The sequence below is a fragment of the Staurois parvus genome, unplaced genomic scaffold (genome assembly GCF_062004578.1).
Source record: "Staurois parvus isolate SC_StPar_1 unplaced genomic scaffold, SC_StPar_1.0 ptg000138l, whole genome shotgun sequence".
NCBI classification, from domain to species: Eukaryota; Metazoa; Chordata; class Amphibia; order Anura; family Ranidae; genus Staurois; species Staurois parvus.
The window spans coordinates 1542501-1568357 of NW_028317934.1; the positions used below are offsets into that span (position 1 = coordinate 1542501).

General features: G+C 41.6%; 2 protein-coding genes across 6 annotated transcripts in view; one reads left to right on the forward strand and one right to left on the reverse strand.

The window, feature by feature from the left end:
• The window catches only part of IMMP1L (inner mitochondrial membrane peptidase subunit 1), a 66641-nt gene extending 49315 nt beyond the window's left edge, over positions 1 to 17326 (forward strand). For all 3 annotated transcript variants that reach the window (XM_089673479.1, XM_089673480.1, XM_089673481.1), the window contains 3 exons: positions 859 to 985; positions 16142 to 16252; positions 17166 to 17326. In XM_089673479.1, coding sequence (XP_089529605.1) covers positions 859 to 985; positions 16142 to 16252; positions 17166 to 17228 — 301 coding nt within the window. In that variant the 3' untranslated portion in view covers positions 17229 to 17326. The remainder of the gene's footprint in view (positions 1 to 858; positions 986 to 16141; positions 16253 to 17165) is intronic.
• Positions 17327 to 20278: 2952 nt separating this feature from the next.
• DNAJC24 (DnaJ heat shock protein family (Hsp40) member C24) overlaps positions 20279 to 25857 on the reverse strand; it is a 75425-nt gene continuing 69846 nt past the window's right edge. For all 3 annotated transcript variants that reach the window (XM_089673484.1, XM_089673482.1, XM_089673483.1), the window contains exons 4-5: positions 21337 to 21405; positions 20279 to 20555 (exon numbers count right to left, since the gene is read on the reverse strand). In XM_089673484.1, coding sequence (XP_089529610.1) covers positions 20410 to 20555; positions 21337 to 21405 — 215 coding nt within the window. In that variant the 3' untranslated portion in view covers positions 20279 to 20409. The remainder of the gene's footprint in view (positions 20556 to 21336; positions 21406 to 25857) is intronic.

Genomic DNA, 25857 nt, shown 5'->3' on the forward strand with positions numbered 1-25857 from the left:
GAGGGGGAGGACACTGAACATGTTACACCCTAAATATGGATGTAACCTGATCAGAAAGGTGGACTTCACCGTTAAATCTTTGGAAACTTGTAATACACGTGGCAATGCAGCCTTTTATAGTAATGTTGAAGGTCTATTTTGCTTGACAGGTCTGCTTAGAAGAATCAATAAACATAATTATTATTAGATGAATTATGTGAGAGCGTTTTAAAGAATATTCTTGGGGGGGGGGGGGGGGAATTATACTAGGAGAGTATCAGAAGATGTTTAAAATGGCTGTATATGTTGCCCTCTTCATGTTGCAGCTAGTGTAAGGCTAAACATTTCTTAAGTCACATCTGTGGGGCTTTTTTTCCAATGCATAGAAATGAATGTTGTTTTGTATTTCTTTTTGCATAATATACATTTTGTGACTCATTTTAGTATAAGATTTGGTAGTGTTCTTAAATACAGCACTGTTTGAGTCCCTTGCACCATTTCTGCCCCGCATCTCTAAACTGATTCTTTTTCATCCCCCCTCCTATAATCTTCGTCTGTCACAGGCAGCTGGCACTCCGTCCCCTGCTACAAGTCTGGGGGAGTTCAGTCCCCACTGAGCTGACATAGCTACCGCTGGCTCAGTCTCCTTTTGCTTACTGCTTCAGTGGAGCATTGCAAGGCTTGCTCCAGCTTTGGCATTTAATCATGATGCCAGGTGCAGATTTCGTATTTAAACAGTTTCCATCCCATATAGATCATAAGCTTGCATTAGATTTTATGAAGTTTGCCTTTTTAACACATTTTTTTTTTCCCTTTTTGGAGTAAATCCATATTGCATTTTTGCTTATGCAGCATTCTCATCTTGTGGTGTTTTTGTAGGGGCGATATTATAGTAGCTAAAAGTCCCAACAAACCGAGCATTAACATCTGCAAGAGGGTAATTGGATTGGAAGGTGATAAAGTCTGTACCAGCGGCCCATCTGACCTCATCAAGAAGCACACATATGTAAGTATTGTGCATTCTTTTGGATCCATCAGATGACTTTTCCAGTTTTACTAACATTTTTAAAGGGGAACTCTAATGCTTTTAAAAATGTCAAAAGCTCTGCCTCCACAAGATGCCCATCATTACTTTTATTAGCCAGAAAAGCCTCTTTTGTGTCCCTCTCTGATATAGTTGCTGAGATCTGATTTACCTTGACCTCATCTCTAATTCCTGCCAACTGCCAGCCCATGTGTAGCGAGACTTCCCCAGTGGCCAGTAAAGGCGGTCTCGTTTGACGCTGAATAGTAAAGCTTGTTTCCTAGTGCTGCCCCCTCCATCTCTACTGATGTGCAAGGAATGGTGGGCAGCTAATAATATAATAGATTTTGGTGGCTGTATGTAGAAAATATATTTAAAGCCCAACTCCAGCTTTTTGATTAGAGTTGGGAAGGAATAGAAACCGTGTCAGATTTTTACTGCTGTCTGTGACTCCATTTGAGAAGATTTTCTTTCACTTCCTGACCCAGTGGTATCAGAGCAACAGCAACTGATAAGAAATCTGTTCACTGAAGAAATGGAGCAATTTTTTCTTTATTGGAGCAGTGGAAATGGGTTAGAACCTCAATCCAGCTTTTGTGTGTGACTTTTATTGTCCCAGTGACCTGTTTTTTTTTTATTATTTCATTTTCAGATGGTATGGGGATGCCACTGAGCTATACAATTTAGAGAAATCTCCCCAGTGGATCCCCAGGCATAAAAAAAACCTGATAAAGGCTCTAAGGCTGGCCAGAGATTGTTTGTAGGGTTTTTTTTTGGATAAGTCAATGAACTAAATGGGGAAGGGGGTTGAACAGATTCCCCCATCCATGCAAACGAGGTGGACACCAATCCTCAGGGACTCTCCACTGTCAGAATCCACTGATCAGCGGCTGCAACCACTGATGGCGAAACGTTTTTCAATAAAACTGTTTGCAGAAGTCGATTGTTAAATTTGTTCCTCTCAAGCAGGAGCTGCCACACTGAAGATCCCTGCTGAACTGGCTGGATTTTGATCCATCTATGACCAGCTTAAAGTGTTACTAAACCCACAAGAGGAAAATCAGTCTGTATATGCAGTAAAGCATGCTTGTTATAATCACTGTAGAACCTAAGGGGTTAATCTCTACTAAAAAAGGCTGTTTGATCCTGACTGCTCTGCTCCTTCGTTTTGTTCAAATGTCCACGTCTTATCTCCTGATAAGATAGACTGAACTGTAGCCATTCTGCACATGCTCAGTTTACTGTGTATTGCTAGAGAGGTTTTCTCTTCTTGGGAGAGTGCGTATGATCAGTACAGGGCCAATCGGCTCTGTCCAGACAGAGGTCAGGGGTTTTGCATCCTCCTAGAGCAGAAAGAAAACGCCTCCTACAAGCTTTACCCAGTGCTCTACTGAACACTGAAAGAAGTCACAAGACTGCTCTAACTGCTAATGAGAAAAGGTATTTATCAGTTTATATTTACTAAAATAATTGCATTTCCATGTTCTGTGTACTGTGGGAGACCAGATATAGTGAATGCAGGGTCCTGGGTTTAGGAACACTTTATGTCTTCCCCATTCTGTTTTAAAATTAGAAAAACAAATGGTGGCTGAGTTAGGCTTTAATACTTTTTAAAGTAACGCATCACAGCATTAAGCAGATTTTTATATACATGCATGCATACATACATACACCTGTGCTAGGCAAACAGGTAAGCGCACAGCTGAAATGCACATATGAGAGTTTTTTTTTTTGTTTTTTTTTGTAATTCTATGTTCTGTCAGACCGCACAGCCAGGTAGATCTCTTGGAGAGTAAAGGTAAACTGAGGTTCTCTCTATTTGCTTTCTCCTTGCCATCCTATTTGCATGCAGCACGATTAATTGGCTCCCAAGCCCTTTCCCCCTTCCCCCCCTCTTGGTCTGACATGTGCTTTGTAGCAGATTACAGTAGGTTGACACCGAATCAAATTCAGGTACTTGTGCAAGCAGCATTTAAAACTTATCTATCTTAAAGCCTTTTTCTAGTTGCGGGGAAAGTGGTGAAGGGTTAGATAACCAGGGTGGAAGTATTCTGTAGGTTAGAAGTAAACTGGGTAGGGATGAGAACACTGCAAAGTGTACAGGAAGTTACAGACTCACTGGATTTCTGGTAGAATCCAGGTATTTTTTATGCAATTAGGAAAGATCTAACAAAACACTTTCAATAGTATCTTCAATGGATCAAAAGTGAGCAAATAGGACATGTTCATTGTTCGAGTGTACTTACTTTTTTTTTCTAAAGTGGACCTTCCACATCAGTAGTAAGGTCTGCTGCTTATTCAAGGTGGCACCCTCCCTAAAAGTACTTGTGGTAGTTCAAATTAATAAATATACTATCCTTTCCCTGACTTCATAGTGCAGGTTATGATGATCTCCTCCTGCCAACAAGATCCTGGAAAGTCAGGGAAGGTTGAGTAGCCTTGCACTGTGCTACTCAGATCTGACCAGAAGCTGGATGATGTTGCTCACGTCTTCTGCACTGCTGGTGGTGTGTCTGTGTCTGAAAAGTTAACCTTGCAATTTGATGCAAGGGCCACTTTAGGTACATTAAGAAACATCTGTGCTAGTATTCAGTGTTCGTGCTGCTATACTTACTTTTGCTCTAATCATGTGACTTCTCTGAGCCAATCAACAATTTATTTTTTTTTGGGGGGGGTGTTAAGTGTATTCTCTATTTACCCCCCAAGGGTATAAAGCAGCCTTTTAAAGAGAAAGAAGGGGAAACAACTAATAAGTGGACTTTGCCAGCATTACTATATTCTGAAATAAAGTCTGTAAAATATTAAAATTCACCTCCATCTCTATTTTGAATGCGAATGGTCATTCTTTTGTTTGCCTTCATTTTGGAGAAATGCTGAAGAGCAAATCGGAGTGTTCTGCTGCATATTGACCCACAGTCAACTTATTTGTCACTTAAGGAGAAGAAGTGCTTATTAATACCCTTTAATATAGCGCTGGGATTGAGATAAGAAACTTCTTGTCAGCTCTCTGCTGATAAAGGGCTAAGATACATCTGCATTTCTCAGCAACGCTTTCCAGGCCATCGGCAGCAGCGTGCTGTTAATGTGTTGTCCGGTGTGGATGGCAAACCTGTTTACTTCTACTGCTGGGGTTTCTTGCAAGCTGTGATCTTATTGCCTTTTAGTTAGTGTTTCTGAACCCAGGACCCTGCATTCACTATATCTGCTACACACAGAAGGATTTTTTTTTTCCATAGAATGCATGAAGGTAAGAAAAACTTGAGCCTTTTAGAACCACTTTCATTCTGCACCCGTGACCCGTTTTCAGCCATCAGAAAGCTAAAGCCCGCTGTTGGCTGATGTCACTCAGCCGGTCCAGGCTCTGGAAAGATCCTGACTTTAAAGTTGGGATCCACCCAAATGCCTAGACCGACAGCTAGCTCAGTCTTTGAGTGAGCCTCTGACAGCCTGAGCCAGCCTCATCAGCCCCTCCTCAGCCCAGTGCTCCAGTGAACGCTGGGGGGGCAAAGCAGAGAGCTGGAGACTGGCAGTCACCAGCTCCCTGCTCACTGAAGGCTGAGTACTGAGCAATCAGTGGTCTTCTGCGCTGCTGGAGGAAAGTGTGTGTATGTAGGGAAAAATCTGAAAAGTGAACCCTACATTTTGATGCAAGGGTCACTTTTGTCTATGATCTCTGCCCGCATGTGGTCATGCTAAGCCAATCACTAGCAGTGTCAGGACGTCCCATTTGACCTCACTGTAGTATGTGGTGGGAGGGAGATTGTTGAAGTTGAGTGAATGTGTTGCAAGAGCGGATCTTCCAGTAAAAACAAGAGTTGCTTATGTCTATGCCCCCCTCCCCCTGAAAAATGTGTTTGCTCACATTTCCAAAATGTACCTGTAAAGAAAAAAAGCTAGTTTATACTTCCTTACCTCCTATATAGTCCTCCCGCGCTCTAAATTGCCAATCTCTATATACAGCTGCCAACACCTTACCATATACCACAATGGAAAATTGCTAAATAGAAATTATTTGGTGCTGCGCTAATTAATGTATATATCACATAATCAAGAAATCAAAAAAACAAAAAAACTTCACAAATCAAACATATAAAATAGAATCTTCAAAAAAAAAAAAAATAAATATAGAACAGAATACACATGAAAAATCCAAAATAATGGATAACAGTGAAAATACCCCCAAAATGATAAATCTAAGGTGTAACTTGGGTACACCATTAACAATAAATAGGTGACTATAGTTGACAATCCTTAGTAACTATAAATGGTGCCAACATAAATGGTGATAATTCCACAAATAGGATCCCACCACGACAGTGCTAAATATGCACTAAAATAGTGCTGTGATGTGAAAATATACCTTCAGGTATACTGCGTGCCAACTAATAATGGCTATAAAAATATCAGACTAAAGACACATGTAGTGCACATGGTGAAAATAAAAATCTATTAAAGTGGTGAATGGTGAAAACCACAAAGCTGATATGACGCAACGCAGTTGCTGAAAATTTGATCAGCCAAAACTCAAACCAAAATATAAACTGGTATGATTAAAGTGAACCATATAACAGAGACCCCTAATTGGGGATAAGGTGAAAAAAATTAGTGACTAAGTGACACTAATACAATGCTGTATATGGTGGAAAATTATAAGCCACAAAGCTAATATAACGTAATCCTGTAGTTGGGAAATGTAAAGAGAAGACTATAAATAAGAGTTAACTAATTATTCGTGACCCCAAAATTAAGGGATAAATTATAGAATGAAGTGACACAAATGTAAATCCGTGACACATAAAAGTAATCAAAAAAAAGGTCCTAAACCATATATAAATCATCCAACATATATAGTGAGTCTCATCAATTTATAACGATTCAACCAAACTATAAAGTCCAAAACCACCTGGATGGTTGATCCATCGTTGGCCCCTATACCTTCAGGAGGGGGTCCGGGTTCCCAGTTGGTGCGTTTATTGCTTGAACAAGCGGTTTGACCCTGTGGGGACGCTTCATGGAGGTGAGGGGGCATTTCACCCAGTGTCGGATCTCCTTCTGTGTATAACCTTTCATAAACCAACACCATTTAAGGACTATAGAACACCTCCACCATTTTTAGGTGGTTTTGGACTTTCTCCAAACGAGTCTCTCGTTCCACCACATCCCAAAGGTGTTCTCTTGGATTGAGATCTGGTGACTGTAGAGGCCATTGGAGTACAGTGAACTCATTGGCATGTTCAAGAAACCAGTTTGTGGTGAGTTCAGCTTTGTGACCTGATGCGTTATTCTGCTTGAAGTAACCATCAGAAGATGGCTAAACTAGTCATAAAGGGATGGACATGGTCAGCAACAATACACAGATAGGCCATGACATTTAAATGATGCTCAGTTGGTACTAAGGGGCCCAAAGTGTGCCAAGAAATTATCCCCAGCACCACTTCACCACCTCCGGTGAATACAAGGCAGAATGGATCCATGCTTTCATGTTTATGTGCAAAATTCTGGCTGACAGGAGTGGCACCCGGTGTGGTCTTCTGCTGCTGTAGCCCATCTGCTCCAAGGTGTGACATGTGCATTCAAAGATGGTATTCTGCATACGTTGGTTGTAACAAGTGGTTATTTGAGTTACTGTTGCCTTTCTGTCATCTCGAACCAGTCTGCCAATTCTCCTCTGACATCAACAAGACATTTTCATCCACACAACTGTCGCTCACTGGATATTTTCTCTTTTTGGACCATTTTCTGTAAACCCTAGAGGTGGTTGTGCATGAAAATCCCAGTAGATCAGCAGTTTTTGAAATGCTCAGAACAGCCCGTTTGGCACCAACAACCATGCCACATTCAAAGTCACTTAAATCCCCTTTCTGATTCTCTGTTCGAACTTCAGCAAGTCTTCTTAACTATGCCTAGATGCCTAAATGAATTGAGTAGCTGCCGTGTGATTGGCTGATTAGCAAATTGTGTTAGCAAGCAATTGAACAGGTGTACCTAATAGGCAGATGAGTGTATAACCAATGAAATGACTGGTCTCACGTGATACAGAAATGAAACAAATACTCCTACATAAGTTTTAGCTGTTTATTCTTAGCCATCTGTCCCCTACAGTGAAGGAAATAAGTATTTGATCCCCTGCTGATTTTGAATGTTTGCCCACTCACAAAGAAATGATCAGTCTAAAGATCGAATGGTAGGTGTATTGTAACACTAAGAGACAGAATAGCAACAAAAAATTCAAAAGAAATGCATGTCTAACAAATTATGCACTGATTTGCATGTTCATGAGGGAAATAAGTATTTGATCCCCTATCATTCAGCAGGATTTCTGGCTACCAGGTGTCTTTCATACAGGTAACAAGCTGAGATTAGAAGCAGTCTCTTAAAAGGAGTGCTGCTAATCTCATTTTGTTACCTGTATAAAAGACACCTGTCCACAGGAGCAATCAAACAATCAGATTCCAAACTCTCCACCATGGCAAAGACCAAAGAGCTGTCCAAGGATGTCAGGGACAAGATTGTAGACCTACACAAGGCTGGATTGGGCTACGAAATTATCGCCAAACAGCTTGGTGAGAAGGTGACAACAGTTGGTGCAATCATTCGCAAATGGAAGAAACACAAAACAACTGTCAGTCTCCCTAAGTCTGGTGCACCATGCAAGATCTCACCTCATGGAGTGTCAACGATCATGAGAACAGTGAGGAATCATCCCAGAACTACACGTGAGGATCTTGTCAATGATCTCCAGGCAGCTGGGACCACAGTCATCAAGAAAACAATTGGTAACACACTACGCCGACAAGGATTGAACTCCTGCAGTGCCCGAAGGTCCCTCTGCTCAAGAAAACACATGTCCAGGCCCGTCTGAAGTTTGCCACTGAACATCTGAATGATGCAGAGGAGGACTGGTTGAAAGTGTTGTGTTCAGATTAGACCAAAATTGAGCTCTTTGGCATCAACTCAACTTGCCGTGTTTGGAGGAGGAGGAATGCTGCCTATGACCCCAAGAACACCATCCCAACTGTCAAACATGGTGGTGGAAACATTCTGCTTTGGGGGTGTTTTTCTGCTCAGGGGACAGGACAACTGCACCGCATCAAAGGGACGATGGACGGGGCACTGTACCTTCAAATCTTGGGTGAGAACCTTCTTCCCTCAGCCAGGGCATTGAAAATGGGTTGTGGATGGGTGTTCCATCATGACAATGACCCAAAACACACAGCCAAGGCAACAAAGGAGTGGCTCAAAAAGAAGCACATTAAGGTCCTGGAGTGGCCTAGCCAATCTCCAGACCTTAATCTGATTGAAAATCTGTGGAGGGAGCTAAAAGTATGAGTTGCCAAACGTCAGTCACCAAACTTAATGACTTGGAGAGGATCTGCCAAAAGGAGTGGGTCAAAATCCCTCCTGAGATGTGTGCAAACCTGGTGGCCATCTACAGGAAACGTCTGACCTCTGATTGCCAACAAGGGATTTGCCACCAAGTACGAAGTCATGTTTTGTGAAGGGGATCAAATACTTATTGCCCTCATGAACATGCAAATCACTGCATAATTTGTCAGACATGCATTTCTTTTGAATTTTTTGTTGCTATTCTGTCTCTCAGGGTTACAAAACACCTACCATTCGATTTTTAGACTGATCATTTCTTTGTGAGTGGGCAAACATTCAATATCAGCAGGTGATCAAATACTTATTTCCTTCACTGTACATCCATTCAAAGTGCAGAATTCACACAGGATCTCTCAGCTCTGAAAAGCAGGGGACGGGGAGCTGAAGCGACACTCAGTGATGAGAGCTCTTGAAGCTAATTGAAGGGAAGGGACACACCTGTTCATATAGCACACAGGAACAGAGCTGAGGCTGTCAATCACAGGCTGTGCCCTCCCCTGGCACCATTTTTCTATTGGTTTCAGGAAAAATCATCAGAAGTGATTCATTCTGATAGCAGAAGAACGAAGCAGCAAACAGAACTGGCACTTAAAGCAGAGTTCCACTCACCCTGTCAAAAAATAAAAGTCAGCAGCTACAAAAACTGTAGCTGCTGACTTTTAAAAAACAGCCACTTACCTGTCCCTCAGTGTGTCTCCTGCAGCCCGTTGCACCTTCAGTGTGGGCACCCGGCTGTGATAGCTCGCGGCTTCACAGCCGGGTACCCACTGTGCATGCGCGAGTAGCGTTGCGCTTCGTGAATGGTCCTGTAGTCTTCTGGGACCTGTCACATACCCCAAAAGACTACAGGGAGGGAGGGAAGACACCTTCCGCTTCCAATTGCCAAGGCGATCAGACCGGAAGTGGGAGCTGGTACCCGCCCCCCCCCCCCCCCCCAAAGGTGCCAATCCTTAATGGGGAGCAGTCCTTAAAGCGGAACTTCCCCTTTTGGGTGGAGCTCCACTTTAATTCTCTGGATTGAGACAAATGCACACTATAGAGGGATATGCTTTTTTCATATTTCATGTCAGAGGTTTACAGCCACTTTAACACGAAGAGGGAGATTTACTAATACCAGAGCAATCAGAATCAGGTGCAGCTGTGCATGGTAGACAATCCGCTTCTAAGTTCAGCTTGTTCAATGAAGCTTGCACAATAAAACCTGGAAGCTGATTGGTTTCTATACAGAGCTACACCAGATTTTGCGCTCTCCAGTTTTAATAAATCAACCCCTGTAAGTGTATGTGAAATTTGGTGCAAGGGCCACTTTAGGTACAGAAATAAACGTGTGCTAGCACTCAGTGTGCATGCTGTTATACTTACTTTTTGCACAAATCATGTGACTTCTGTGAGCCAATCAACAATCTGCAGTGCATGTTGGTAAACGTCTTCAGTGTCAGGCAACTTACTCGGAAGAACGTTGAGTATACTCTGCTGCAATCAGTTGACAACGTTAAATTGGCATGTGTGACCCTAGGAGTAAGTTAATGCCATAGAGAGCTGCGTGAACCTAACTGGGTTCTCACTGCCAAAGCAAGGTGAGGTCATTACTGAAGTCTGCTTGTGATCTTTCTAAAAAAATGAATTTCTAATATGTAAATATTAGGCAGGGTGTCCAACAGGCACGCAGCTGGTATAATTAGATACCGTGCCCCGTGTGAACCCTGAAGAAGTGGATGCAGCTTTATAACCTTGCACACCGATTCTGTGTTCACTGAGGATGAACAATGGCCCGCGCATTGGTCATGTGACTTTATAAACAACCCGCTGGGAACCCAATCAAATAAGTACAATTCATTACAAGCTTGTATATGTCATTTGCTACTGTCGCCTTTCATCATATTTCATTTTAATCAAGAAAGGTAACACCTGTGGTTAAGCCACAAAAGCCGCTTTTGTGCAACGAACACCCGCAGGCGACGAGGCAATTACATTTGTTGCTTGTTCCAAAGTGGGAAGCACTTAAATAGACCTCAGTAGGGATAGCTGAGAAGAAAAGATTTACTTATATTATCTCCGGGCCAGATTAAGTTCTCCTGTAAGCCTGTCTTTTTTTTTTTTTTTCCTCTTGCCACTCCCCCCTCCTTAAGAATGGAATGGACTACGGTAGGGTCATTCTGAAACCTGGCTATGCAGGTGTTGTAGTTTTCAAAGGGGTAAAGAAATTTAAAGGGCAGTAAACCTAAATTGGCACTTACAGTGGAACAGAACTCAGTGGTTTGTTAAAGGGGATCAATAAAGCAGATCTTAACTCAAGAACATACATTGATAGTATTGCAGCTTAATGATACTTAAATGTGGTGGCTGCATTCATTTTCTTATTTCACTTTTTCTTTCTTTATATTAACCTGGTAATCCTGCTATTAACACATTTCTGTCCTAGGATGACAACTGTACTGAGCAGAGCTGTCAAACTAAGACAAGAAGTGTTAGGACTACATAGAGCCTCCCTGTATTCCCCATAACAGGGGAGGGTGTTTAGTCCATGAAAACAGCAGGGAACAAAGCTAACCAATAACAGATAGAAGAAACATACAAAATGCTTTCACTGGTATATTAACCACTTCAATACTGGGCACTTTCACCCCCTTCCTGCCCAGGCTAATTTTCAGCGCTGTCACACTTTGAGTGACAATTGCTTTGTCATGCAGCACCATATCCATATGAAATTTTTATCTTTTTTTTTTTTTCCTCACTCAAATAGATCCTTCTTTGGTTGTATTGGTCACCACTGGGTTTTTTTTTTTTTGCTAAATAAATTATAAAAAGACAAAGTTTTGAAAAACCGCATTTTTCGCTGTTTCTGTTAAAAAGAAATATATATTTGTAATATATCTAAAAACTGTATGTCTGTCTGTTTAGGCCAAAATGTATTCTGCTACATTGCTTTGGTAAAAGTAACCCAAATCGATTTCTATTTCGCCTTATATATATATATATATATATCTATATTTAGCCTGTGTGAAAGTTAGTTTGCAAATTATGGTATATAAAGTATATCTGAAAATTGGTCAATCCTGATGTACTCAAGGGCATCCCTAGGGTTGGTGTCACCAGGTGTGGTAACACTTGGTGACACCCCCTCCGACAATCCCCGCAGAATGGATTGAATCTGTCCGATGCTCAATCCGCAGGTCCGAACCATCCTGCGAGGATAGTCGGCTTTCTTTACAACTTACCTTTTCGTGGAGCGGGTCCGGTGTCACCCCATATAGGTTGCATGCCGACGATCTCCGCAGTATGGTTCAGATCTGTGGATTGAGCATAATGGATCAGAGTCCGATCCATTATGCTACCCAATCCACAGATCAGATCCATCCTGCAGGGATCGTCAGCATACAACCTATATGGGGTGACACCGGACCCGCTCAAAGAAAAGGTAAGTTGTAAAGAAAGCTGACGATCCCCTCAGGTCGGATCGGATCCATCCTGCGGGGATTGTCAGCTTGCTGTACAACTTGTCTTTTCGTGGCGTGGGTCTGGTGTCACCCCGTGCGGTTGGCGTCCCCCGCTGCGGCGCACACCTCCTGCACCTGCCTCTGGACGCCACTGGATGTACTGACAGCCTATCTCATTTCTTGATGCCTGAAAATGCCAGGACAGTACAATTACCCCCCAAGTGATCGCTGTTTGGAAAGTAGACAGTCCTTTTTCCCCAGCTCCTCCATTCATAGACGCTGGTAATACCGCTTTTATGAATGAATGAAATGTGATCTATGATTGGAGGGAGCTGGTCTTTCAATCATCTGCCCATCCTCCATTCATAGATCTGTTCATAAAAGAAACGTGGAGTCTGCCATTGCTGAATATGCTGGTTGCCTCATTATTCTGTTCTCTTATGCTTTAATATTCTGAATCGCTGAGACACGGCACTTCCATAAATGAGCACATCTGACCACCTCTAACTTTCTTGGTTGCATACCCATCTTGGGTTAAGCTGGCCATAAGTAGTTCAACTTTCAGCCAATTTATGCCAAGTTGGCCAAAATTCTTATAGTGAGTGCCCCTATTAGCACCACCTTGCTCCACAAAAGTTGATTGGAAAATTTTCAGGCAAACAGTGACTTGGCGCCAATCAGATACGCTCACTGTTTGGGTATTTAAACAGCTGCGGCTGCTGGAGAACAATATCCGTCAGGGAAGATTCCTCAGTCCATGCTGTTTTAGCATGGATGGGAGAATCCATTTGGTTTCACTCATTCAGCCTACAGAGCTCAACAAGGGTCATCTAAACCTGTATCGCCAGCTTTAGCGATTCAGAATATATTGATGCCAAATCATCAGCAAGACCAGCAATTGGGATTTAAAAGAAAATAAAAATGCAGCAAACATATTTCTTATGGTAGGTTTATGACCTATATTATAAGCATATGCTCAAATATGCAAATTAACAATCTAACAAATTGACCAAAAGCACATTAGTAACTTCTTAAGCTTAGTAGGTACACAAATCTACCTTTAAAAATACTTCAAAGAAGGTTATGTATTCCCTTTAAGTGCGGTTGGCATCATATTAGACCACCAGGACCTTGCGGTGTCATTTAACCCTTACGTAGACATCTGAAAGACTTCCCAGCTTGCAGGTCACACTCATTAATTTAGCTGACGTAAAAAGCCTTTCCAAAGACTTCTTGATGGACATGATGGCAGTGTGTTGTGGATCCCGTGTGCACATAGTCTGAACTGTGATCTTAATTAGAAGTTTGACAAGCCCACTCCAATAAAATGATGAGATTATGTGTAATTGGTGTCACAGTCAATTACCATTTAGCTAATCAGAAGCCCACTAACAGGTCTGGCCTTAGCTGTGGCCTCAGGATGTTGACGAGTGTCTGCCCCCTCCATGCTGCTACTGTGACACAGGAGCACTATTCCACTCAACATCCTAATGACCTCTCTGAAGTCTATTAAATTAATGACCTAACCATCCCAGTCTCTGGGTTCCTATCATATGTTTTTTCCACTCTGTTTTTACAACTTTAAAGAAACTAATGAGAATAGATATAAGGGAGTTGCCATTACTGCCTTGTTTTTAAAGATGCAAGCTTTGGGGTTGTCATTTTGATGCTGGCCTCATCACCTAGCGAGTTGCTGATGATGGACAAGCATACAGGATAGAAGTTCAGACTTTATTATCTGCCTGCTTGTTCCAGGTCCGTACTCTCTAGGTAGTAAAACCAGAATTGCGATAACTATCTTTTGGGCCTACACCATTTTAAAGGGAACCTGTGCTCAATTTTAAGGTAAAAGACCTACCTACGGGCAGTATAGATGATGCATATTCCATGCGCCTATTTATTTTTTTCAAATTTGTATGCAGACCAAGCTGCTAACAAAAGTGATAGTTACAGTGATGCTTACAACAGTTGGCTTTTACTCCTATGGTTTAAACCTTCTTTTTTTTTTTGCTGCTGTTACTGCTTAAAAAACATTGGCTGAAAAAGAGTTAATAATTTTAATATTTTGCTTATTCAAAGCCTATTTAAAACTACGCTGCTCCAGAAAATTAAAGGAACACTTTTTAATCAGAGTATAGCATCAAGTCAATTAAACTCCTGGGACATTGATGTGGTCAGTTAAGTAGCAGAGTGGATTGTTAATCAGCTTCAGCTGCTTTGGTGTTAATGAAATTTAACAGGTGCACTAGATGGGCAACAATGAGACGACCCCCAAAACAGGAATGGTTTTACAGGTGGAGGCCACTGACATTTTTTTCCCTACTCCTCTTTTCTGATTGTTTTTCACTAGTTTTGCATTTGGCTAGGGTCAGTGCCACTACTGGTAGCATGAGGCGATACCTGGACCCTACAGAGGTTGCACAGGCAGTCCAACTCCTCCAGGATGGCACATCAATACGTGTCATTGCCAGAAGGTTTGCTGTATCTCCCAGCACAGTCTCAAAAGCATGGAGGAGATTCCAGGAGACAGGCAGTTATTCTAGGAGAACTGGACAGGACCGTAGAAGGTCCTTAACCGATCAGCAGGTCTGGTATCTTTATTTATTTCAGGTACTTATATAGCGCTGTCAATTTACGCAGCGCTTTACATATATATTGTTCACATCAGTCCCTAACCCTCAAGGGGCGTACAATCTAAGGTCCCTAACTCACATTCTTACATTCACATACTAGGGACAATTTAGACAGGATCCAATTCACCTACCAGCATGTCTTTGGAGTGTGCGAGGAAACTAGAGTACCCGGAGGAAACCCATGCAGGCACAGGAAGAACATACAAACAAACTGGTGCCGTGGTTGGGATTCGAACCAACGACCCTAGTACTGCCAGGCGGAAGTACTAACCATTTAGCCACTGTGCTGCCCCAACTGCTCTTTTGTGCAAGGAGAAACAGGATGAGCACTGCCAGAGCCCTACAAAATGACCTCCAGCAGGCCACTGGTGTGAATGTCTCTGACCAATCAGAAACTGATTTTCATGAGGGTAACCTGAGCACCCGATGTCTTCTAGTGGGCCCTGTGTTCACTGCCCAGCACCATAGAGCTCAATTGGCATTTTCCATTGAACACCAGAATTGGTAGGTCCGCCACTGGCGCCCCGTGCTTTTCACAGATGAGAGCAGGTTCACCTTGAGCACATGTGGCAGACGTGAAAGGGTCTGGAGAAGCCGTGGAGAACATTTTATGCTGCCTGTAACATCGTTCAGCATGACTGTTTTGGTGGTGGGTCAGTGATGGTCTGGGGAGGCATATCCATGGAGGGACGCACGGACCTCTACAGGCTAGTCAATGGCACCCTGACTGCCATTAGATATCTGGATGAAATCCTTGGACAACCCTACGCTGGTGCAGTGGGTCCTGGGTTCCTCCTGGTGCATAAAAATGCCCGGCTTCATGTGGTGAGAGTATGCAGGCAGTCTCTGGAGAATGAAGGAATTGATAGCATTGAATGGCCCCCGAGCTCACCTGACCTAAATCCAATAGAACTTCTCTGGGATATCATTATTTGGTCCATCTGATGCCACCAGGTTGCACCTCAGACTGTCCAGGAGCTCAGTGATGCCCTGGTCCAGATCTGGGAGGAAACACCCCAGAACACCATCTGCTCTCTCATTAGGAGCATGTCCCGACGTTGTCAGGTATGCATACAAGCACGTGAGGTCATACAAACTACTGAGTACCATTGTGAGTTGCTGCAATGAAATTATAGCAAAATGGACTAGCCTGCTGCATTATTTTTTCACTTTGATGGAAATTAAAATTAGCAACCTACAGAGGACTGAATTCAAAGACACCCCGAGAATCAAACAATGGGGCATCCTTACGTTCCTAACACATTACCCAGTCCATATCAGTATAGATATCCAGCATGAGATTTTCCCCATTGAGATCTGATGTATTTTCAAAGTGTTCCTTTAATTTTTGTTTGAGCAGTGTATATGCCCACCTTAGGGTGACAATGCTGTGAGTTCACAGCAGAATGAACAGTGTTATCACCATTTTAAAAATTGGCACAATAATAGATCTACTAGCAGGATCAACAGGTATTAGGATTGTTATGGGGGATGCAGAACAAGAACTGCTAGGATAATGCTAGTGACAGACTGCGTCAAATATGTAATTGTTCATTTGGTCCATAGTTTCTGAGAGAGGAAAACAAAGGATTACCGTTTTACTAGCTCGCTGTGCTGATGTAGTATTTCTTTAAATAATGGTAATTATATATAATTTTTTTTTCTTTTTACTTAATTTGCAGGTTCCAAAAGGCCATGTCTGGTTAGAAGGTGACAATTTAAAAAATTCCACAGATTCTAGAATTTATGGACCAGTTCCCTATGCCCTTATACGAGGAAGAGTTTGTTTTCGGGTAAGTTACAAGTGGCAAGTAAGAAATGAAGGACATGCTTTTGTGCAGCAGTTCCGAGCAACAACTTGTAATTTTTGCTTGGAGAATCTCTTGACAAGTGCTTGGTACCTGTCTGAGGATATTCATTTACAAGCAAATGTATAATGTACACATTTTGATTATTTTTTAAAAGGATTGCCAGGATTTACCCACCCCTCTGTTTAAATAAATTAATTATAAAAAGCTAAAAAAAAAAAAAACCCTCTATACATTCTTCTAGGCGTGTTGTGGCAGGTTCTCCTTCCGATGGCAGGGACGGCCATTCTTCCAGGGCAGAGCTGTTCTCACGTAATGGTGAGTGAGCGCCACTCCCAGAGTACTGTGAGCCTTCATGATGATGAGCCCCATAGAGGTAATGTAAATAGGCTAGGCTCACAGGAAATGGGCAGAATGACATGACTGACGTTCTGCCCTAAGAGGACTGCTGGTGCTGGTCTGTGGAGGAAGCTGGAAACAACCCTAAGGGTGCTTTCACGCTGCTCCAGTAAGAAAAACACATATGCATATGCATTTTTTACGTGTTTTTTTGGACTCCTGACTCCAATCCAATCATGCACCTGTGAAACCTACCGTAGGTCTCAAAAAATGCACTGTCTATAGAAGCAATGGTAGATGCAATTTTAGTGTTTTTTTAAACCACACCTGCAGTGCACTGGTGTGAAGAGTTCCATAGGATTTAAGGGGATACATTTTTTTTCATGTAGTTTTTTTTTCCTCCTTTTTTTTTTCTTTGAGAGCAGGCAAGTAAAAACAATTTTTTGTGTTAGTTTGTTTTTTTTAATGCAGGAGGGGTGAAATCCATAGAAATAGTAGTTGAATGTTTAAATGGGTTAAAAATATATAAGGTAGAATTTCCATGCTTGCTGTTTTTCAGATATGGCCTCTTCACTCTATCGGAGCACTTCAGGACAGTCCCAACGGCCGACTATTAAGATGATTGATCATAGTGGTAGCAGTTAATGTTTTTATTATTTTCTAGATTTTAGTTATTTATGCAACCTAGGATGATTTCTAATAAATTACTTCTGAAATTTTTATGGTGGTCTGTGCATGAGGCTGAAAAGTGAACCTGAATCTTTTTATTAATTTTATATTTTTTATTACAGTAGCCAGAGTCTTTGGAAATGCTGCATGCAGTTATGGAAAAGGTTACAAGAATGGGGTTTGCTTTGTTAATTTTGAATTTTCTTTGCACAATCCTAAGGTGTTTACTTTCTCTTAATTGTACAGTTCAGGACCCAGACTTGACATTCATAGAGAATGAATTCTAGGTTGGTAACTTCAGGTGATTGGACCCCCCCCCCCCCCCCGGGTTTCCACCTTTATAACACTACCTCACTCTATGAGGCCTCAGTTTTTGCTAGTCACCGAATGTGATGGACATTTTTTTTTTATTTATGGGAAAAATCCCTCTTAACCCAAGTAGTTTTTTTACTTCAGACCATTCAATTACATTTTGGCTATGGGGCCATTCAGTAAGCGCAGCTGCAATCTGTCACAGCCGGGTGCCCACACTGAAGATGCTGACACCAGAGAGAGAAGACTGCCACTGAAACCAGCCATGGTGAGGACACCAGCAAAACAGGGCGCACTCTCTTCGTGCATCACCGTGGTGCAACACGCGTTTATTTAAAAGCATAAAAATGCATACACACAAACCAAAGGGAGATAAAAACAGAGCTACAGATTCTGTGGTGATGGTCCAAAGTGATGGTGGATCCTTAGTGAGGTAGGCTAACGTGTTTTGGGAGACGTACTCCCTTCTTCAGAGCTAAAATGTAGGCCTACTATTCCTGCATTTATAAGGCACAAAATGGTTTAGGAGGACCGATACACCCCTCACCTCCCCCTCACATGACGGCTCAATCAAGGCTGAGCCAATCACAGTTCACCTCCAATTGAAGTGTCACAGCAAAAAAGGCAATGATGCGCATGTGAGCAAGGCTAGACTGCAAGACAGTAATGCATGAAGAGAGTGTGCCCTGTTCTGCTTTTGTTCACCAGTATCAAGATTTCCCGATCTTCTAAGGGCTGCACCTCAATGAATAAAAGCTACAGTACTCCAAGTCACCATGAAGATTTGAGCGCTGGTTTCGTTTGTATGTTGAGGACACCGCTGGACCGAGGGACAGTATTTAAAAAAAAAGTCAGCAGATACAAAAACTAGCTGCTGACTTTTAATTTTATTTTTTTCCAGTGGAACTCCGGCTTTAAGGCTTAGTTTTTTCTGCAACTATTTTACAAATTTTCAGACAACTGTTATAATATAGCTATCCATTGTCCAGGCCTCCTTCACCCACACTGTCTCACACTGAAATTCCTCTTCTAGAAGTTGCAGACATTGAGGAAATGAAGAGTGCCTAACAGGCAGTATTCAAGGAAGCTGTAGAAGATTTCTCATCCCCAAGCTTTTATACATCTGATGTTACGGCTTCATGCAATATATTTGCCAATGTTGATATGCTCACCTCTGCTGTGCACAAAAGCTTTGGCCTTGTTGCATTTTCTTCTCCTCTGCCTTATGCGCTAGTCAAATTTAAGAAGACATTCACCATTCATGAACAAATAGAATGGGCAACTTGTGACTACTGGGTTAGTGTTGAAAATACTTTTGCTCCTCCTGGAATCATTGTCTAGCTATATTCACTGGAAGAGTTTACAAAATTGGACTGTTCGGCAGTAGACCCTGCCGTCTTAGTCTTAAACATCTTCCTTGTACCCGCTGAAGATATTTCTTCATTCAAAAGATTCTGTAGACAGAACATCTGAGACACTCATAAAGGTATTGCTGCAATTTCTATTTATTAAACTGCAGCTATTTGGGCTAAGGCAATGAACAACCAACAAGACCCTATGTTCTGGGACTGTGATTTAGCTGAGCACTTAAAAATATTACACTTTAATCTACTCTTTTGTGTTGATGCCCTAGAACTTAGATATGGAATTTGTAGGTAAATCAAAATTCCTTTTTGTTTTGTTTTTTTATATAAAAAGTGAGCTTGTAGTCTATTTTAAATTTTGTAGAAAAAATGTCTAAAAGCACACACCCCATAAGATGACCTGTATTAATTAAAGCCAAAGGTTGACTGCTGGGAAATTTATTGGAGTGTGAATTCATGGCTTCAGCTGGTACCATCCAAGAATGGTTTTCTTACAGACTACCAAAACAGTCTTACTAAGGCAGTGGGCAAGCTGTAGATTAAAGCCACAGTGTCAAAATACATGAAAACTATCCACCCCACCTCCCCTCCCCTCCCCTCCCGACACAATTGGCTAGCTGGGAAAGATGAAAGTACTCTTCCTTGGTCAGTAAGGATACTAGTAATTTCATTGAACAGTTTTCCATGCATTAAAACACAGCAATTTTAAGGTTATGTTAAATAACAAATATGTTATACTTATATGCTCTGTGCAATGGTTTTGCACACAGCAGCCCAGAACCTCTTCTTCTTGGGTCCCCTGCTGGCACTCGTGGCTCCTCTTCTTCTCCGAGTACAGCAAATGGCTGGCTATGGGGGCACTAGTGCATGCTCACTCCTGAGCCCTGCTCTGTGTCCATAAGCCACACAGGATGGGGCTTGGCCCCACCCCCTGCTGTCTCCTCATTGGTTCACTGGCTGTGATTAACAGCAATGGGAGCTAATGGCTCCAGCTACTGTGTCTCAGCCAATGAGAGAGACCAGGGACAGCTGAGGCTCCCATGCACATTGCTGGATTGAGAGGGGGCTCAGCTGATATTGGGAGGAGCTGCACACAGAATGTGTGTGTTTGCCTTCATGCATAGAATGTATGAAGGTAAAAAATCTTCAGCCTTTACAACCACTTTATACCAATTTCCTTCCCATGTATTTCTTAGACAGAAACAGAACCTGCCAGCTATGGACTCTTCTTATTGTTCTAGCTTGTGTAAATGAGCCAATGGCTTCTATTAACCTATTGTATCCCCAATTCTAGGGTCCAGGCTTGTTCTAATGATTGCACCACATACAAGAAAAACAAATTTACATTTATTTTATAAATAACGTTGAGGCCGTCATTGGATGTACAAAACAAACTGATGTAAATTAGCTTAGCAAATGCAGTCCAAGTGTGCACAAGATTTTGTTTGCTGACTGTTTTTATTGCACCAGGTCCCTCCTGTTCCTGTAGACCTCTATAATCAAAGAACACGAATCGCAGTTCACCAGCAGAGATTGTTCCAAGTCATCTTCCATTAGTATATATTTTCCTCCACAGCGACAGGTGTAGCAGTAATATTCTTCATCTGTTCCAAAAGAAAATAATGCAACAAGGTGAGCACTAGCTCTAAGTGTTTTTTACTTCTATACATAGAAGAGTGGTAGACTTGGGCTCCCCATGCAGGTTACAATCTGATTGTTCAATCTCTTTAGATTTACCACAAGCCATGCAATATGAAAACCTATCCAGTCAAATCAAGTAGACCCTTGCAATGCATACGTGTTCCTAGATCTAAAGGAAATGTTAGAATCATTCTAAATCTTGTGAATCACAAGACTAGCTGAACCAATAGAAATATTTTGGCCTCAGTTTCAATATATGCATTTTTGTTAGAGTTCAATTTTAAAGGAAAGAAGAAAGAAACACAAAGGATTACGTTTCCGCTTTAATTTTGAATATGCTAACTTCCTGGCATTGTCCCTGATACAGAAGTTACAATGCTTTAAGTCACTGGCCCAGAACAAGTATCTGGTTCAGGGATGCTGACATCACTTGTTTCATCCTTGTTCCTTGTCAGTTCCTCCAAAATACTATTCCTGACAGCAAAGGAACAAGTACTTCCAGCAATTATAGCCTACCTATTTATTTCACCATACGTTTCCCTTTGGCCCATTCCATATGTGTGTTTTCTAAACCAAATGGCTTTACAACAGTACTATGAATGCTGTTATGCATATTAGTTTTTAAACACCGCATGCAGCATTTATGGGGCACTGGTATGTATGTGTTTGCAGACCCATTACTAAGAAAAACATGCAAAAAACCATTCCTGTCAGATTTCAGAGATATAAATGTTACATACGTACCATCTTCCCATTCCATTTCCTCCAAGGGCATCTGATTGTCCACATGACATGATTGGGTTATCTCGGTTTCTAAAGAGAAAAATCATTTACAAGTTTCCAGAAGAATTATACAGGTATAAGATCACATCACAATTGCTTGTTAGCTTGGGTTGTCTGTACTTGGAGAATTGTCATTATGTATCCCTTAAGAGGTAAGTACCTACCTATTCCTGAACTGTCACCACAAACTGCCTTCTCCTTTCACCATTAACATACCTCCCCAATATAACTTGGATTGAAGATAAAAAGGGATAGTTTTACCTCAAAGCTGGACACAGTTAACCCCTTCACGTCTAAGGGTAAAACAAATCTTAATGCCTAAGCACAATTTTGCAACTTTGACACGTGTTCGTAAAATCGTACATATCATCACAACTACTTTGTGCATCCAGGTGGATTATACCGCGTTTGTTCAGGACAAATTGGGCTTTCATTTGGTGGTAAATGGTAATGGATAACTCCTGGATTTTTTTTTGTTTATTATCAAAGGAAAACTAACCCACAATAGTAAAAAAAAAATAAATAAATAATATTTAAATTTAGTTGTATATTGCTTGCTACTACTATAACCAACCACCAAAAATCATTTCTCTTGCTCCTGGCGACCACAGCGATACCAAATGTGTATGTTAGTTGTTGTTTGTACCCGTAGTATGGCCCAGAAACAATAGTACGCATTTTGCTTTTTTTTTTTTCATCCTGCCACTAACTGACACTGATACTAAATTTCAAAAAAAAATCCTGACAAAAAAAAAAAAAAACATAAAAAACAACTCTTAACCCTGGCACTGACCTAGATCAAACCTTGATATAGGTATTTTTATTTATTTTTTTTAAACACTTTTTCATCTCTGAAAGGACAACGTATCTCTCTCCTCCATTCAGAGAGAGAAAACGAGGGAGGGAGTGCTTCACAGTGACTGATCACTGTGTTATCCAATAGGAGGCTTTTACAACAATCATGTGGAATCGCGGAATCGGGCGCTCTGGGTACCGATCATTAAAATGGGACCTGGATCTCTCACTGACACCCTGGTCTTTGTGCTGGGAGCGCGCTGTGCAGTGCACTCCCAGCACAAAGACAGGTATGCAAAGCAGTGGCCCCACAGTGAAAAGCCCAGTCCAGTGGGGCCGCTACTTTGCGTATGCTTGGTGCCAAGGGGTTAAGTAGTATGAAAAGGGATTGACATCTCCAGATACAGTATAGATCCTATTTAAGTATCAGTTTATTCAGAGGATGAATTTTCTATTACATCTGAACACCACAAAACAAAAGCAAACTTCCCTTCCATCCATGTCTCCATGCTTTATTTTGCTGAGAAATCATTTTTAAAAAAACACTCTGTAGCCATCCTAAGTAAGGGCAGATGATTTATGTAGCATTTACTTCCTGGAATCCATCAGCCCTTAAGTCAAGGACACAGGCTGGAGCATGTGCTTAGCTAAGAAAACCCCTCCTGAAGACTCCTGGGATGTATGACATAATTTGCCCAAGCATGGAAACCAAGAAGTAACTGAAAAATGGATACAAAAATGTAAAACAAGTAGAATATAATATACCTCCCTATGTATTTACTAATGCAAGCAGCATAAGGAATAAAAAAAATAGTCAATGTTGATTGAGAGAGTGAAGTTTCACGTTTATTTATGAAAAAAGTGAAAACGCCACTAGAAATGAGAAAATTAACCTGCCAAGTTTTTGATATAAACCAGAAACATTTGCCAATCCATCAGGTGCATCAGTTTGATCTCTTGTTAGAGGATGAGATCCCTTCATGGATAGAGGGAGTGCAGAGTATGAGGGCATGTAGGCAGTGACATCTCCTTTTTCTGGAGGCAGCAGAAGTCTTCTCTGCCTCTAGCCCATGCGGACCCATGACACAGAGTTTCTAGTCAAAGGGTTAAAGCATTTTTTGGAAAAATTGGTTCAAGAAAATTTTAGACGGGAGTTGGTTACTAAACAACTGGTACACTCTTAACATGCAAAATCACCCAATAAAGGATTCTCATTATAATTTTAGACATACAAGGGATGTTCTAAGTCAAAGCGGGACTTTTAATTTTACAGGTATAAAAAGGAATGCTTTTGTGGTGGTACTACCAGCAGTAGTAAGTGGCAAGTGTGTCCTATAGGCGATGCACAGGTCGTGGGTCAGTCCAGAGACTGTTAATAAAGATGGCAGACAACAGTGTTAGTGCATGCATGGAACAGCGTGTGGTGATGAAGTTTCTTGTGAACGAAGTCGTAAAATCTGCGCTCAGCCACAGTAAGACATTTGAATGGTGTATACATTTCAAAGATCGCTGTACATCCATCAGTGACAATCCCAGATGTGGTGGTTCCCAGCCCACAGCAGTCATTCCTGTAAACATTCAGCGCATGGAACGCCTGATCCTGAAAAATCAATGCATAACCTGTCATGAAATTGCACAAGAGATGATTCTTTCTGTGGCAACGATGAACACAATGATGACGAAGTGCAGCAGGCTGTCTAAGGATGGTTCAGGCGTACTGACAAATCTTTCTATGCCGAAGCTTTCCAGGCATTAGTTAAATGCTGGGATAAGTGTATAAATGTAGCAGAGCAGTATGTTGAAAAATAAATGCAGTTCCCACGCCTTGAAATTTGTTCTATTATTATATAAACTCAAAAAGTCCTGAATTGACTTGAACGTCCCACATAGTTGAAACAAGAAAAAAAAACACAAACACTTTTTTACATGGTTTATCTAGTGCTCTGGGTAAACCTATAACACCTGCCACTGCCCTCTAAATGGATATAAACCTGCAAGGTAGGCAAAGCTGAGCTTATTAACTTTCCGAGTTCTCTGCTGATAGCTTGTTCTAAGGTAGGCCCAACTGTAGGGGCAGATTAATGCTAGGTACACAAGAGAAGTGTTTTTTTTTCCATTCAACCCAGTGTGCTTCACCGTACTAGCAAAGCAATGTTAGTGTGGCAATCTCCTCTGCCGAGCTATTGTGTTCTGACAGAGCGCTGATCAGATGCTGGTTTTCCAGCATGCCTTTTCGACAGAATCCGGTTAGGCTGCTGTACACACTGGCTGAATGCCGGTCGGTTTCTGTTGAACTGACCAATATTTGGCCAGTGTGTACCAGCCTAAAAGCTGGCCACACATCGGTGGAATTTTGGTCAATTCTTCGGAATCAAGCAAAAGTCTAACGGAGTGGCCCTGCTGACTCAACAAAAGTAGGTCATTTAATCAGCTTTTGTTGAAGGAGCTGATCCGAAGAGTGATTGCAGCCAATCTTTTAGAATACAGTACCCAGGGTAAGTGGGCAGGTGTATGGATGGAGAAATCTATTTGTTTCAGCTTTACATAGGTACCGATGCACAAATGTAAGCTCCTAGTAGAGTAGATCTGAACCATAAAGCAACTGGAGTTTTCCATCTACTTTTCCATGAGCTCTGTAGACAATAAATGTGATAGGGTGGAGAGAATGGACATACACATAGGCTGTGATTCTGGGTAATTTAGGGGTTGACAATGTTGCTGTCCTAATCCAAACTAGGTGCAAGTGTTTAGCCATTAGCCGCCCAGCCTATAGCCGTTTGGCAGCTGCAAAAATGCATCAGCTTTCCGGGTGCGCGCCATTTGTACATGCGCAGTTCGCACGGTCTGTCACCGGCCGTGTACCTCGGACACGGCCGATGGCAGATCTGAGTAACGGCCCCCCTTGCCGGTACCATGTGACCTGCTGTGACCAATCACAGCAGGTCACATGACAGTTGTATACAATGGATGGCTTCATTCATGCCATCCATTGTATACTAGTGCCTAGCTGTGAATGGTCACAGCAGGTCACAATCACGTCATGTGATTAGCTGTGGCCAAATCACAGCTAAGCACAAAAAAAAAAAAAAAAAAACCTGAATGAATCGATTTTATTCAGGTAAATGCTTGCTTATAGCAAAGGAATTCTTTGGTATAAGCAAATTGTGTAAAAAAAAAAAAAAAAATGCTGATCACTTCCCCAAAGTAGTACAATGTTACTATGGTAACAGTGTACTACTTTGGTCATAGTAAAATATGAAAAAAAAAATCCTAAAAAAAAAAAAAAAAAATGTAATAAAAAAAAAGAATGATAAAATTTTAGTTTGGGTACAATGTTGTATGACCGCGCAATTGTCATTCAAAGTGTGAGAGCGCTGAAACCTGAAAAATGGCCTGGGCAAGAAGGTGTAAAATTGCCCGGTATTGAAATGGTTAAAGGAATATCATTGTACCATTTTAGGCTTTGACAGAAGCTTGAGTGGTGTATTGCACTGAGATCTAAAAATGACTAAACACCCTTTTTAATTTTACTCTTTGAAATGACTTCTAATGGGAAGTTTCTCCTGTGCTGGAAAGAACTGCACCATCTCCATCCTATGAGTGAATTCTTAATTTGGAGGCAAAGTGGAATAGTAGGGGCCCCAATTCTAGCAACAGGGGTCCTCACATGGCAATTTACCTTACTCC